Consider the following 11,866-nt stretch of genomic DNA (forward strand, 5'->3'; position numbering starts at 1 on the left):
GCCCTACCAGCAGCGCCGCACTCCCGGCTGCCGTGGAGTCGCCAAGCATTTGCCCTCCCAGCTCTGGAAGCGCAAAGGAGGGACAGGGATGCAGCATGACCCCCTCGGGAAGACCTGGGGCGGGGAAGAGGAAGCATCGCTACTCCGTGCGGTGATGAAGCTCTGTTTGCTCTCCCAGGTGGATCTTTCGGCTCGGTGGGATAGGTCTGTTCGGGAGGAGCGATCCGAGGGCGAGGGATGACTCTGCCAAAGCTACGGCTGGGGGCGCCGAGGGGCCTCCTGGCCGTCATGCTCCGTGCTCCCCGTCGTGCCACTCGGAGCAGTCACCACCAAGCGCCTATGGTCAGCGAGCTGGACGGGAGCCAACCGTGTACCCCGGCCGCACGGCATGTCAGCAGCAGCTCTGGGTGGCATAAACACGATCGCAGCCCGGGAGACCGAGGGAAGGGATTATTCCCCGAGCTCGACGCTCGTGAGACCGTATCGAATAACTACGGGCGGTTTTGGGACAGCCGCTGCAGCAAACAGCTGTGAGAGGTGAAGGGCTGACGAGGAAGGGGAAGCTGGAGCAGCTGTCCCGGGCAGGAAGGCTGAAGGAGCAGCACTGGCTCAGCCTGGGGCAGAGGCGGTGTCGGAGGTATCCCGCAGCACAGCGGGCATGGGCATCCAGAAGCCTGGCTCTTGACAGAGGTGCATAGTGTGAGGTTGAGGGACGGCGGGTGTGAATGGAAACCGGAGTCCGGACGCTGAGGTTCCCGGTCCCGCTCGCCAGCTGGACGTGAACGGGGAGCCGCGTCGCCGTCGCATGGTCCCTCTGTGGACCACTCTCTCAGTTTCACCGTCCCGGGACGGATGGCAGCGGTTCCCTGGCCACACGTGAGCGTGTTCCTGGCTTCGCGCAGAAGTCTCCACCTTCCCGTCTCGTTTTTTCGCGTGGTCCGTCTGCAAGCGGGACTTTCCAAGAAGTTGTTCTTGCAAAGCTCTTTGTTCCCTCCCATGACTCACGCGTTTCCCTGCCGTTATCACGGCGATGTCAGCGCCTTTGAAGTCGAGTCATTTATCACTTTCCCGGAGCTGGCCCTGTCTTGCTCTGCTGATAGAGCCGGGTACGTTTCCACTAGGAGTTTGATCTCTGCCCGCGCTGGTGGCACACTGGAAAGTCACTTTCGATAAACCTCGACAGACTCTGCCGGACAAACTATTGCAGCGCTAATGACAGAGATAATCCTCTCCTAATCTGCCGAGTAATCCATTTCAGCCCAGTGAGAATTTTTAAGGCTTTAATCAGTGAGAGTCAGTTAGGGAATTATTAACAGAGCCTCCGCCGAGCGAGCTCGTCCGGAGAGGGCAGTGGGAGAGGGAAAAGGAACAACGCAACAGGGCCCTATGAGGTCAAAATCGATGCATGGCCGGGCTCAAGAGCTGACGTGATGTATTTTGATGTTACGATAGAATTGCCTTCAGTTCGAACGCCGCGAAAAACCCCGCGCCATCGATCCTCCCTATGCCCGCTCCGACTAGCGGTCCCGGGGGAGCGGGGAAAGCACTGGGGGTGAGGTGCGCGGGGGTGGCTCCTCCCGGTGCCGCGAGGGAGGGAGGCTGTGCCCGCCAGCGCCAAGGCGCGCCGTTCGGCGGGCGGCTCCCGAGCAGAGGTGCCGAGGCGGACCGGGTCTGCTCTCGCCCGACGTAAGAGCGGGGAGCGGCGGGGCCGTGAGGGGGCTGTGCCGGGGCAGGGCGAGGGCTGTGCCGGGGCCGTGCGAGGGCTGTGCCGGGGCCGTGCGAGGGCTGTGCCGGGGCCGGGCGGGGGCTGTGCCGGGCCGGGCGGGGGCTGTGCCGGACCGGGCAGGGGCTGTGCCGGGGCCGGGCGGGGGCTGTGCCAGGCCGGGCGGGGGCTGTACCGGGCCGGGCGGGGGCTGTGCCGGGCCGGGCAGGGGGCCGTGCCGGCCGTGCCGCTCCCCCCGCTCGGGGCCGGGGCCGGCGCCGCCCCCCAACCCTCGGGGGCTCCGCGGGGTCCCCCGGCGAGGCGCGGCCCCCGGCGCGCGCTGATTGGCTGGCGGCGGCGGCCGGCGGCACGCGCCCGGCCATGTCGTTATAAGACCCCTCGCGTGCCGGCCCGCGGCGCCAGCGGCTCCGGCGGCTCCGGCCTCCTCCCGCCTCAGCGGCCGAGCGGGCCGGCCTCCGCCACCCAGGGGCGGGCAGGGCAGGCAGGGCAGGGCAGGGGCGGGGGCCCCGCCATCGCCGGGGCGCCTCGGCCCAGCGGGCCGGCGACAGCGGCTGCGGGCGCGTCCCCCGCGGGGCTGCCCCCCTGCCCCGTCCCGCCCCGTCCCGTCCCGTCCCCGTCCGCGCCCGCGGCCGGGCGAAGCATGGAGGCTGTGCTGCTGGAGCACTTCCCCGGGGGGCTGGACTCCTTCTCCTCGCCCCCCTACTTCGACGAGGAGGACTTCTTCTCCGAGCCGCCCTCGCGGGATGCGCTGGCCGCCGACGGGCTGCTGGAGCCGGACGTGGACTTCCTCAGCCGGCAGCTGCAGGAGTACTACCGCGACGGCGGCGACCCCGAGGGCGCCTACCGCTGCCCGGCGCCGGCCGCCGCCTTCCCGCCGTCACCCGCCTCGCCCGGCTTCGCGTACGAGTGCTGCGGGGCGGCGGGCGCGGCGCTGCTGTCCCCGGGGGGGCGGCTCCAGGCGCTGGGCTCGGCCAAGCGGCGGCGGCGGGTGCGCTCCGAGGCGGAGCTGCAGCAGCTCCGCCAGGCCGCCAACGTGCGGGAGCGGCGGCGAATGCAGTCCATCAACGACGCCTTCGAGGGGCTGCGCTCGCACATCCCCACCCTGCCCTACGAGAAGCGCCTCTCCAAGGTGGACACGCTGCGCCTGGCCATCGGCTACATCAACTTCCTCAGCGAGCTGGTGCAGTCCGACCTGCCTCTGCGCAGTGCCAGCAGCGAGAGCTCAAGCCAGCCCAAGAAAATCATTATCTGCCACCGCGGCACAAGTAAGTGGTGGGCCGGTACTGCGCAGCCTTACTCTGCGCTCCGCAGGAATGCCGGTCCCAGAAATAACCCCCTGCCTTCCTTTCTCCCCCCTGTCCCCTCAGGATCTCCCTCCCCGAGCGACCCCGACTACGGACTCCCCCCTCTGGCCGGTCACTCGCTGTCGTGGACTGATGAAAAGCAGCTCAAGGAACAAAACATCATCCGGACAGCCAAAGTGTGGACCCCCGAGGACCCGCGGAAGGTGAACAACAAACCCTCCGTCAACGACATCGAGAACGAGCCCCCCTTTGACTTCGTGGCGTGAGGCACCGCGCGGGTGGTCCCCGCCCCCGCCCGCTCTGTACATGCTGTATGTAGAGACCTATATTGTAAATGGAATTTAAGATTCAGACTCTAAGGGCAATCAACTTTATTTATCTATTTATTACGGAGTAGTGATGATGAGATAGAATCGTCTGTTTTGATTATATAATTTATATAATTTATCTTGATTTTTTTTAAGATATGCAATAGGTTTATTCCACCAGCACCTTTTTTTTTTTTCTTTGGGGTGGGGGGGAAATATGCCAGAACCTGTGAAAATAATTTATTTCCGCACGTGGACTCTTCCTGTGTTTGTTAATAATAAACCGAATTATACCTTGTGGGAGCAGCGTATTTGTGGGAAGCGGCTGCCGAGAGCCCCACCACATCCCGAGGATGAACTCCCGGCTTAGTCCCCAGGCGGGTTGAACCCCGGGACCCAGTGGCACCCTCGGCCCAGATGCTGGCTCCACTCTGCCCCATCGCCGGCTCGGGCTGCTCTTATAGCGCCGGGAGGACGGGGACGGGAGGGGGCATACTTTCCCCTTCTCTCCTCCCCTTTGACGTGCTCTCCTGAAGTGCTTCCAACTGATGTCTTTGTCTACCTCTAGGAGGTCCCCTCCTTTCAGTGCCTCTGCACTGCTTGTGGTTTCCAGCTGGAAGACCCGAGCCCCCCAAACACCAACCTTGCGAGAGTGTGTGTTCTCCTCTGCCGCCTTGTACCCCCGACCCCGCCGCTATGGGAATGGGGGCTCCGTCCGCACAAAGCAGCACAAAGCTGTTCCCAAAAGTGCCGGGGAGGGAAGGACCAGGTTGGAGGCCGGGCAGGCTTGGTTCCCGTGGGTATGTGGCCCCGCGCCGGGATCCTGCCGGCTGCCCCGAGCCTTCCGCGGTTCTTGCCACGGCTGCGCCTGGGAAACGCTCCTCGCCCTGGGGATGCCGCTAGTAGCGGGGAGGGGGCAGGGGGATGGCAAAGCCATCGTGCAACTGGTGGCAGAATCGCTCTGGTAGCCCCAGCTCAGTGTGCCCGGCTGCAGAGGAGACGGCTGTGCTGCACCTGCCCGGGGGCGAGGGGTGGGGGCGGCAGGGGTCGGTCGGGCCGGGGGCTGCAAGTGCTCCCGGCGGGGGTAGAGAGGGGGGCGGCCCGGGGCTGGGGCGAGGGGCTCGGCCCGACGCCGCAGGTGCTAATTTTCCCGTGGCACCCGCGGCTCAGCCCCGACGGCTCGGCCCCCGGCAGAGTCCCAGATGCCCGGCCCGGCCCACGGCCGGAGCAGAGCTGTTCCCGCGCAGTGCCCAGGCGGATGGGAACGGCCCGGGTGAGCCAAGGTATAATTATAACTCATCGCATACTGTACATCTCTCCCTCCTTTTTTTTTTTTTTCAAAGCTGCCGCAAAGTGGGAGCAATATGTTGCATGCATGCTAATTGCATTAACCTAGTTAGACACATTTAGTTCCCTAGAGCGGATGGCATGGATCTATTCCAATAGCAATTAGAGGAGCTACTTACCCACACAAACACGCCGAGGCAGGGCCGGGGCGGGGTTGGGGAGGGGTCATTGCTTTTTTTATTTGCTCACTTTTCTTGCGATCTCGGGCTGCGGCTGGGCTGACCGGCCGCAAGCCTCGCCCCGTCCGGCGGCGGGCGGGAGGCGGGCGGCACCGGTGTCATTGAACTTAAACGGAGCTCTCTGAGAGAGAAAAAGAGACGACCTATAATTCGATCTTGTCCTGTATTAGGACCTCATTAAACACAGAAAGTCGCTTTTGCACAAATGCTTCCATCAGGCATGTAATCTCATTACACTCATTAGAAAGTCAAATGTTAGTCGGACTTCAGCTTAATTATAAGTTATGGAAGTGTTGTACCGTTTCCTTCTGTGTATAGCCTCGTCCGTCTCAATTGGCTTTGGTGATGCGGTCCCCCACAATTAAAACACTACAATCATTGTTATGTGGCACCTTTTCTATAGCGTGCCACTTTTTTGTGATTCAATGCTTCAACACATCCTTTAGTATGGTGCAGATGAAGCGGAAGAGCCGGCCTTCGCATGTAAAGCACCAGGGTCTCTATCTTGTCACTCTCCCGTCTTGACTTGGCAAGTCCCTTTAAATTCAATCTTCAAAGAGACTGACAGCTCCTTTTGACTGACTCATCATCCATTCACCCCAGCGCCGCGCTTCTGCGACAAAATCCGCCGCACAGGGCAGGAGGGAACTGCCTGTGCAGGTCCCCTGGCCCGGAGACCCGGCGGGACCGGGCGGCTCCCTCAACTCCGGCTCGCAGTTTTTGCGGTAGCCTGGGGGGGGAGTTTGCTGGTGGGGAACACGGGTCGGCGCGGTACGGACCAGCGTGGGGAAGGCGCGACTGACAGCCACGAAACCCCGGATCCCAGCCTCCTGCCACTCCTCCTCCCCGCGGCCGTGAGCTGCACCTTCCAGCACTGCCCACCGAGGCGCCACGGGCAAGAGTTCCCCATCTCCCTACCCCGCTCCCGGAGCCCCCGCCGCCCGCCTGAAACCTCGCGCCGGCTTCCCCGGGGGCCGCCCCTCCGCGGCCGCACTACCCCGACGGCAGTAGGGAGGGGGGGCGGGGAGGCCCACCCGCGCCCCGGGACTGTCCCGCCTCTCTCCCCCGCCCCACCCCCCCTCCACCCTCAGCGCCACAATCCCCGCGGGGGCTGCAAAGCGGGGTAGAAGAGAACAAAACGGGGGGAAAAGCCCCGGCCCCGCTTGGGATGGGCGGGAATGTTAGGGGCACTTGCAGGCTCTATGCTTCCCGCAGGCTCCCAGGACAGAGGTGCGGGTTTTAGGTGTGCGGGCTGATGGGCTGATGCTATCCTTCCGTGACCAGCATCACTCGTGATGCTCCAGGTGAAAAGACTACTTGATTGTCCGAAATGGGCAATACCCCATTAAAAAAACCACCAAGCCCCCACCAAAAAACCCCAAACCCAACAACAGCAAACAGAACCCTAAAAAATAACAACCCCCCCACCTAAGCTTGAAAGACGGGAAGCGTCAGACCGCTCGCCTGCACACCCAGCAAGGGGATGGGAAGGCGTGCGTGACTCCTCGGCAGCGCTGTGCGCAGGCAGGGGCTGCCGTGGGCACTGTGAACCCGTCCCGCCGCGGTTCCCAGGGTCTCTCATCTGCCGGCAGTCGGGCGAGCGCCCTGCGAGGCGCGGGGCGTGAAGCCTCCCCAGCCCGGGATCTCATCCCTCTTTCATTCACGCATCTCTCGCTGGCACCGAGTACCAGCTGCGAGGTCGAACAAACACCAGTTGAGTGTCCCCTGGTAAACCTCCCGCTTTCCAAAGCATCCCGCAGCCGGTGGGAATGGTCCTAAATAACTCCACAACAAACCGCGCTGCTGAGACCTGGAAGCGTGGGCGGGAGCCGATTCCCACGACGGGGCCGGGGTCTGGCCAACAGGTGCTCGGGTTTGGCGGAGGGCGCCGGGGGAGCCCGGGGAGGCAGAGCCTCCGCTGCCAGAAAGCAGCCTGCTCCGGCGCCTCCGGCTTTACATGGCGTGGAAGCCGCAAACAATCGCAATGATATCTTTATTGCTAGGTTCATGTCCTGGGCTATAACATATCAATCCCTGTCGTGGTTCTCTCGGATGCACCTGGTATTTCAAACTTGTTCTTTTTGTGCTTCTGGGTCCTGGACTGCAGCTGCCTAAAGCGAGCAAAGAGAGAGGCCCTTACAATGTGTCCAAGACGTGTTGGCATGGTTTGCTTGTCTTTAATGTACCATTAACTATTGTCTTTACACAATATGGGAACTGTAAAGCATGACATGTGTTATAATAAAACACATTTTCAACGATACACTTGGACTAGGCACTGGGATGCAAGCAAACAAACAGGCCCAAATCTTGTTTTGTCTCCCTCGCTAAGCCTACTGGCAATTAAACTTAAGACCACTGCTTTCCCCTGATCAGCCAATTAAATTTTATGTCTCCTAATTTTTCACATAGAAAAAAAGTCTCAGTGCCGGCCCCTAAAGACATTGATTTTCTTGCTATCACCTGGCGCTCAGACCTTAGTTCCATTTATCAAGAAGGGAAACGTCAGGCGTTACATAAAGTGACTCTGTTACCATAAGGCTCTCACCATCCTGCCCTATTGTTTTCCCTTGTTAATAACTCATTACCAGGATTTAACAAATCAACCATTACATATGTTTTGTGTCTCCATATTTTGATCCGTACGATTAAGCAGATGTTACGATTGAAAATTGAAAAGTCCAAGGCTACTCTCGTCTGAAAGAAAGAGGGCAGCCTCAAACAACGAGCTAACAATGAGATTCAGAAGATCTTCAGAAAAACATTTACGACCAATAAACAGACTCCAACCTGCTCCATTTCAACCATTGTGCGCCTTGGGGGAATAATTAAGTTGAATAGGAAGAGGTCCGCGGGGTTTTCAATGCCAAGCCCACAGGTGCGGGGTGGCACGATGAATGATCCGCCTGATTTTTGCCAGGCTCAAGGGCCCTTCTCCTGGCCGGGCGAGCAGATACGAAATATTGTCATTTCTTTTAATTCACAGTGTTACTCTCAGGGCGAACAAAGGGGCGGGGGATGAATGCCTCCGGCTGCAAGCGAGGCGCGCCCGGCCGCCGCTGGCCTCTCCGGAGACCGCCCGGCGGGGACGAGCGCGCCGCCGCCGCCGCGCCCGGGGCCCGTCCCGGCGGGCACGGGGGGGTGTCCGTGCCCCCCGGCCGCCGCCGCCCCCCCGCGCCGCTCCCTCCCGCGGGCGCCCCGGTCCCGCGCCGCCCCCGCGCCCCGCACCGCCGCGCGCCTCGACGCGGGGACGGACCCCGCGCGGGCGCACGTGCGCCCCGCCGCTCCCCGCCGCTCCCCGCGCCGCCGCCGCGCACGGGAGGGGCCGGGCGGGGCGGCCCCGGGCCGGGGGCGACTCCCAGCCGAAGCCCCCGGTGAGGACCCGCCGCCGTCGGGGCCCCGGCGAGCGACAGCGGGCGGCGGCGGCAGGGCTCTCCCGCCCGCCGGCTAGCGTTGCGCATGGAGGTCTCCAAGAGGGGGCCCGGCTGCCAGGAGCCCCTGCGGGCCAGGGCGGCGCCGCCCCTGAGCGGTGGCAGCGCCGGGGGCGGCTCCGGGGGGGGCCCCGCCAGGAGCCGCCGCGTCGCGTAGCGGGGCCCCGTCTGGCGGCGGCCACGCCGAGAGGAGCGGGGCTCCCCCCGGGCGGCCCCTGGGGCGGCGGCGCCGGCTCCAGAAGCAGCGCTCGGCTTTCGGTCTGCGGGCGCAGCGCCCGACCGGGCGGCCCGGAGCCGGCCCCCGGGAGGCCCCGCGGGAGCGCCCGCCCCCTGCCTGCCTCGGTCCCCGCACCCCCAGTCTCCGCCTCCCGCCCCGGCCCGGCGCGGACCCCGCTTTCCCCGTGCACCTGCTCCGCGCAACCTGTAAAGCCGAGCGGCTTGGAGAAGGCAGGGGAGGCCCGGCCCCACCGCGCCAGCCCCGCTCTGGGCGCCCCGCGGGCGGCACCGGAATGTCGAAAGGTTCTGGCAGCTCTGCCCGGCCCTGCCCTACCCCGCCCGGACGGACCACGGCCGCCCTGGTCCCCCCAGTCCTCACAGCCCCGGGATTCCCAGTTGGAACGGCGTGGCCCGAACCTCCAGCTCCGCCGTGCGAAGGCTGCCCGTTCCCCGGGGATGGGCAGCGCGGCGGGGTCGCACGAGTGGGACCATCCCACCGCCACCGCCCCGCGCCCCGACGGGGTCCCGAGCCTTCTGTCGCCGCGCGGCTTGGGGAGAGGGCCAGGCGGAGGGAATTTCTCGGCGGCGGAGCTCCGCACCCGTCGGGCGAATGAAGGTGGCTTCCCGTTCTGGGAAATGTATCCACCGAAAGCCCCGATGGCAACCCTGACCTCCAAATTCACGGGGGCCGGGGCCGGTCCAGGGCGCTCGCGTATGGGCCCCGTGGAGAACGATGTCCCGGGAGAGAGCCACGTCTCGGACCCGGACATCTCCCTAGTGGATGGCGGGCAGGGACGCCCCCAGGGCGGAACGGGCACCTCCGACGGTGCCGACTCCCACTCGGGCGACCACGCTGAAGTGAAAAGTGGCCCGAGGCGCGCTGGGACGAGTGGGAAGCACTCCTGCCGTCCCAGCGAGACCCCCAGAGCTTCTCTGGTGCCTGACCGCCGCCGGGCGGCTGGAGATGGCAGAGTTTTGGGGAAAGGGGGGAAACACGGAACCTCTGGGATGTGTCTGGGCAGATTGTGCCCGCCAGCGTGGGGAGTGCGGTCGGCGGGGCCGGGAATGCGCGGAGCACTGCGGCCCCCCCTCGGCGGAGCGCAGACCGCGACACTGACCTTCCCGCGGGGGGGAACGGCGCGTCTTTCACAGAATTAGCCGCACAGGCGTCTCGCTATAACTTTTGTTCCTCGCCACCACCCGGACACACCGCACCCGCTCCGCCGCCAGCCCGTCCCGTCCCGTTCCCGACGGCTTTCCCGTGCCCTGCCCTGACAATACGGGAAATGCATCACTGTCACCGGTCGCGGGTGACAGATGAGGCAAAGGCGCGGAGCCCTCGCCAAGGTCAAGTTGAAGATGTCGGTGGCTGTGCGGTCGCCGCCTGTTGAAGCTGAACACGGCCTTGGCGGGGGCCTCTCCAACGTTGTATTTCTACCTCCCCCACTTCCCCTTCTCCTTTGATAGCCCTTTTTGCGGGGGCCTGCGAGGCCGGGGCGCTGTCCGAGGGAGCGGGGCGCTACGCGGTGCTGCGCGGGGTGGGGGCACAGAATGCCGGAGCTCCGGGCCCTGCGGGGCCAGGTCCAGCTGAGCCGCGCCGTGATGGGCTGGGCCGGGGCGCAGAGTTTCGACCGCGAACACAAGCGCGGCTGCCGGGTTGAAATAAACTGCTAAACGCTCTGGGATGAGTTTTATCCCGTGTTCAGCAAAAGTTTTCCAAATGGAATCTGGTTAAACAAACACTTAGTCTTGTTCCCGCTCCCGCTCTCCCTCGCTCTGTGATGATTGATATTTTTTATTCAGCCAACTTTTATTTACCTTGCAAAAATGTTGGGGACAAATGTGATAAATTACAGATATGCAAATTTCTTTGAATGGCGTTGTAAGTGTGTCTCGCTGGAGCTGAATAAGTCCTTGCAAGTCGGTCTGCGCGCACTCAGGACCCCAGGGAGCTGATCAAAGCACCCTTTCTCTTTCATCCCCAGTATTCTCCTCCAAACTATTTCGATACAATATGTTTCCATGATGCACTTAATGTGCTAGGGACACAGAACTCATTACAACCTAGCTAGTTCTGCCGACCCCTTTGTTCAGAAGCATAAAGTTAAAAAAAAGGAGGGGTGGAGGGGGGGAACTCTGCTAGTTGCCAGCTTTCTGAAATGTTAAAGCATGCGTCATTTTTCACCAGGTCTCGTCTTGATATCCTCAAAAGACAAACTATGAAACCGGCCTCAGCCCTTTCTGGCATTAATTACGCTGCTGTCCAGCCGATCTGTTTTTCCTATTATATGCATTTCTCAGCAGGGATTTTTTTTTTTTTTTTGCAAGACTAATGCAGCTGCAAGTCGAAGTATGAATGCGTTGTATCGGTATAAAAAAAAATAAGTGGAAAGGCCTGAAAAAGATGTCAAAGTCTATACTGACTTTTTTTTGGTTGCCCATGTTTGAGGCAGTGACTTTGGAAAAGAGTTTTGTATCACCCTGTTGCATTAATTGGTTTTATTTCCAGTTATAAGCTTCTTAGAAGGGAAAAATCTCAGCCGGAGGCTGCTGGAAACAGGTTACATGTTTATTGAATGCCGATGCGCCCAACAAATCTTTTCTCACAAGGGAATCGCTTCAAAGTATTTGGGGAAATAGCTGGATATTAGTAGACGCGAGTTCAGGGCGATCCATTTCAAACCCACGGCGAGGTGGCGACTGTTTGGGGAAATGACTCCAGCAGGATGACAGTAAGAAATAAACTCTATTTCAGCGGATGGCGCGTTTGTTTACAGGGTTGATTGGTTGACGGAAATGGCTGGCAGCCAGTTCTGGGAAAGATTCCAGACCTGACTCCGATTAACCCTCTCTGGTGAAACTCTGCTGGAAACCAACTCACCAGCAATTGCCATTAATCTACTTACTAATTAAGCCAATTCATTTCTAAAGGAGAAAAATTCCTTTCTTTGGCCAAACTGATGGGAGGAAATTTGAAAGAAGCGCCAAACTGTGTAACTGTAATTCAGCCAAGGACTGCTAAAACAAGGTGTTGATATATAGCTGGAGATTTAAAACAAGTTTCTAGGGCAACAATCCTTTGGAGACGGTGGTATATAGTGCATAGTAGATGAAGCTCGAATAATGGTGGACTGCAGTGTGCAATTGTACGGACATTGGTTGGAACCAGGACGGTTTTTCCCAATTAAACTGTTCAAGGCTTTTACTCCTAATAATTTATCCGCCCCATTTTAACGTTTCAGCCTTCGGCGACAGCTACAAAGAGCATCTCTGCCGGACCCAGAGAACACGGTCATACAATCATAGAAAATCGTAGAAGTCCAACTCCTGTCTCTGGACAGGGCAACCCCAAAAATCA

General features: G+C 61.2%; 2 protein-coding genes across 2 annotated transcripts; both read left to right on the forward strand.

Annotated features, from left to right (window-relative positions):
• The first annotated feature begins 2,363 nt into the window (after positions 1 to 2,363).
• Positions 2,364 to 3,579, forward strand: PTF1A (pancreas associated transcription factor 1a). The gene is made up of 2 exons (XM_050317820.1): positions 2,364 to 2,988; positions 3,091 to 3,579. The coding sequence occupies exons 1-2, from the start codon at positions 2,364 to 2,366 to the stop codon at positions 3,291 to 3,293; spliced, it is 828 nt and encodes a 275-aa protein (XP_050173777.1). The 3' UTR covers positions 3,294 to 3,579.
• A 558-nt stretch (positions 3,580 to 4,137) lies between these two features.
• Positions 4,138 to 9,899, forward strand: LOC126650488 (collagen alpha-1(I) chain-like). Its single transcript, XM_050335368.1, has 6 exons — positions 4,138 to 4,618; positions 5,465 to 5,984; positions 6,295 to 6,589; positions 6,865 to 6,922; positions 8,354 to 9,444; positions 9,531 to 9,899. The coding sequence occupies exons 1-6, from the start codon at positions 4,138 to 4,140 to the stop codon at positions 9,897 to 9,899; spliced, it is 2,814 nt and encodes a 937-aa protein (XP_050191325.1).
• The last annotated feature ends 1,967 nt before the right edge of the window (positions 9,900 to 11,866 follow it).

The sequence above is a fragment of the Myiozetetes cayanensis genome, unplaced genomic scaffold (genome assembly GCF_022539395.1).
Source record: "Myiozetetes cayanensis isolate MyiCay16 unplaced genomic scaffold, myiCay2020 scf1, whole genome shotgun sequence".
In the NCBI taxonomy this organism is placed as follows: domain Eukaryota; kingdom Metazoa; phylum Chordata; class Aves; order Passeriformes; family Tyrannidae; genus Myiozetetes; species Myiozetetes cayanensis.

What these genes read in the sequence shown, in the direction of transcription:
- PTF1A (XM_050317820.1), top strand. Translation starts at nt 2,364, where the DNA reads ATGGAGGCTGTGCTGCTGGAGCACTTCCCCGGGGGGCTGGACTCCTTC. An exon ending in TATCTGCCACCGCGGCACAA is followed by an intron (nt 2,989 to 3,090) that starts GTAAGTGGTGGG and finishes CTGTCCCCTCAG; the next exon opens with GATCTCCCTCCCCGAGCGAC.
- LOC126650488 (XM_050335368.1), top strand. Translation starts at nt 4,138, where the DNA reads ATGTGGCCCCGCGCCGGGATCCTGCCGGCTGCCCCGAGCCTTCCGCGG. An exon ending in AACGGCCCGGGTGAGCCAAG is followed by an intron (nt 4,619 to 5,464) that starts GTATAATTATAA and finishes CATTCACCCCAG; the next exon opens with CGCCGCGCTTCTGCGACAAA. An exon ending in GGTTCTCTCGGATGCACCTG is followed by an intron (nt 6,923 to 8,353) that starts GTATTTCAAACT and finishes CCCGGCTGCCAG; the next exon opens with GAGCCCCTGCGGGCCAGGGC.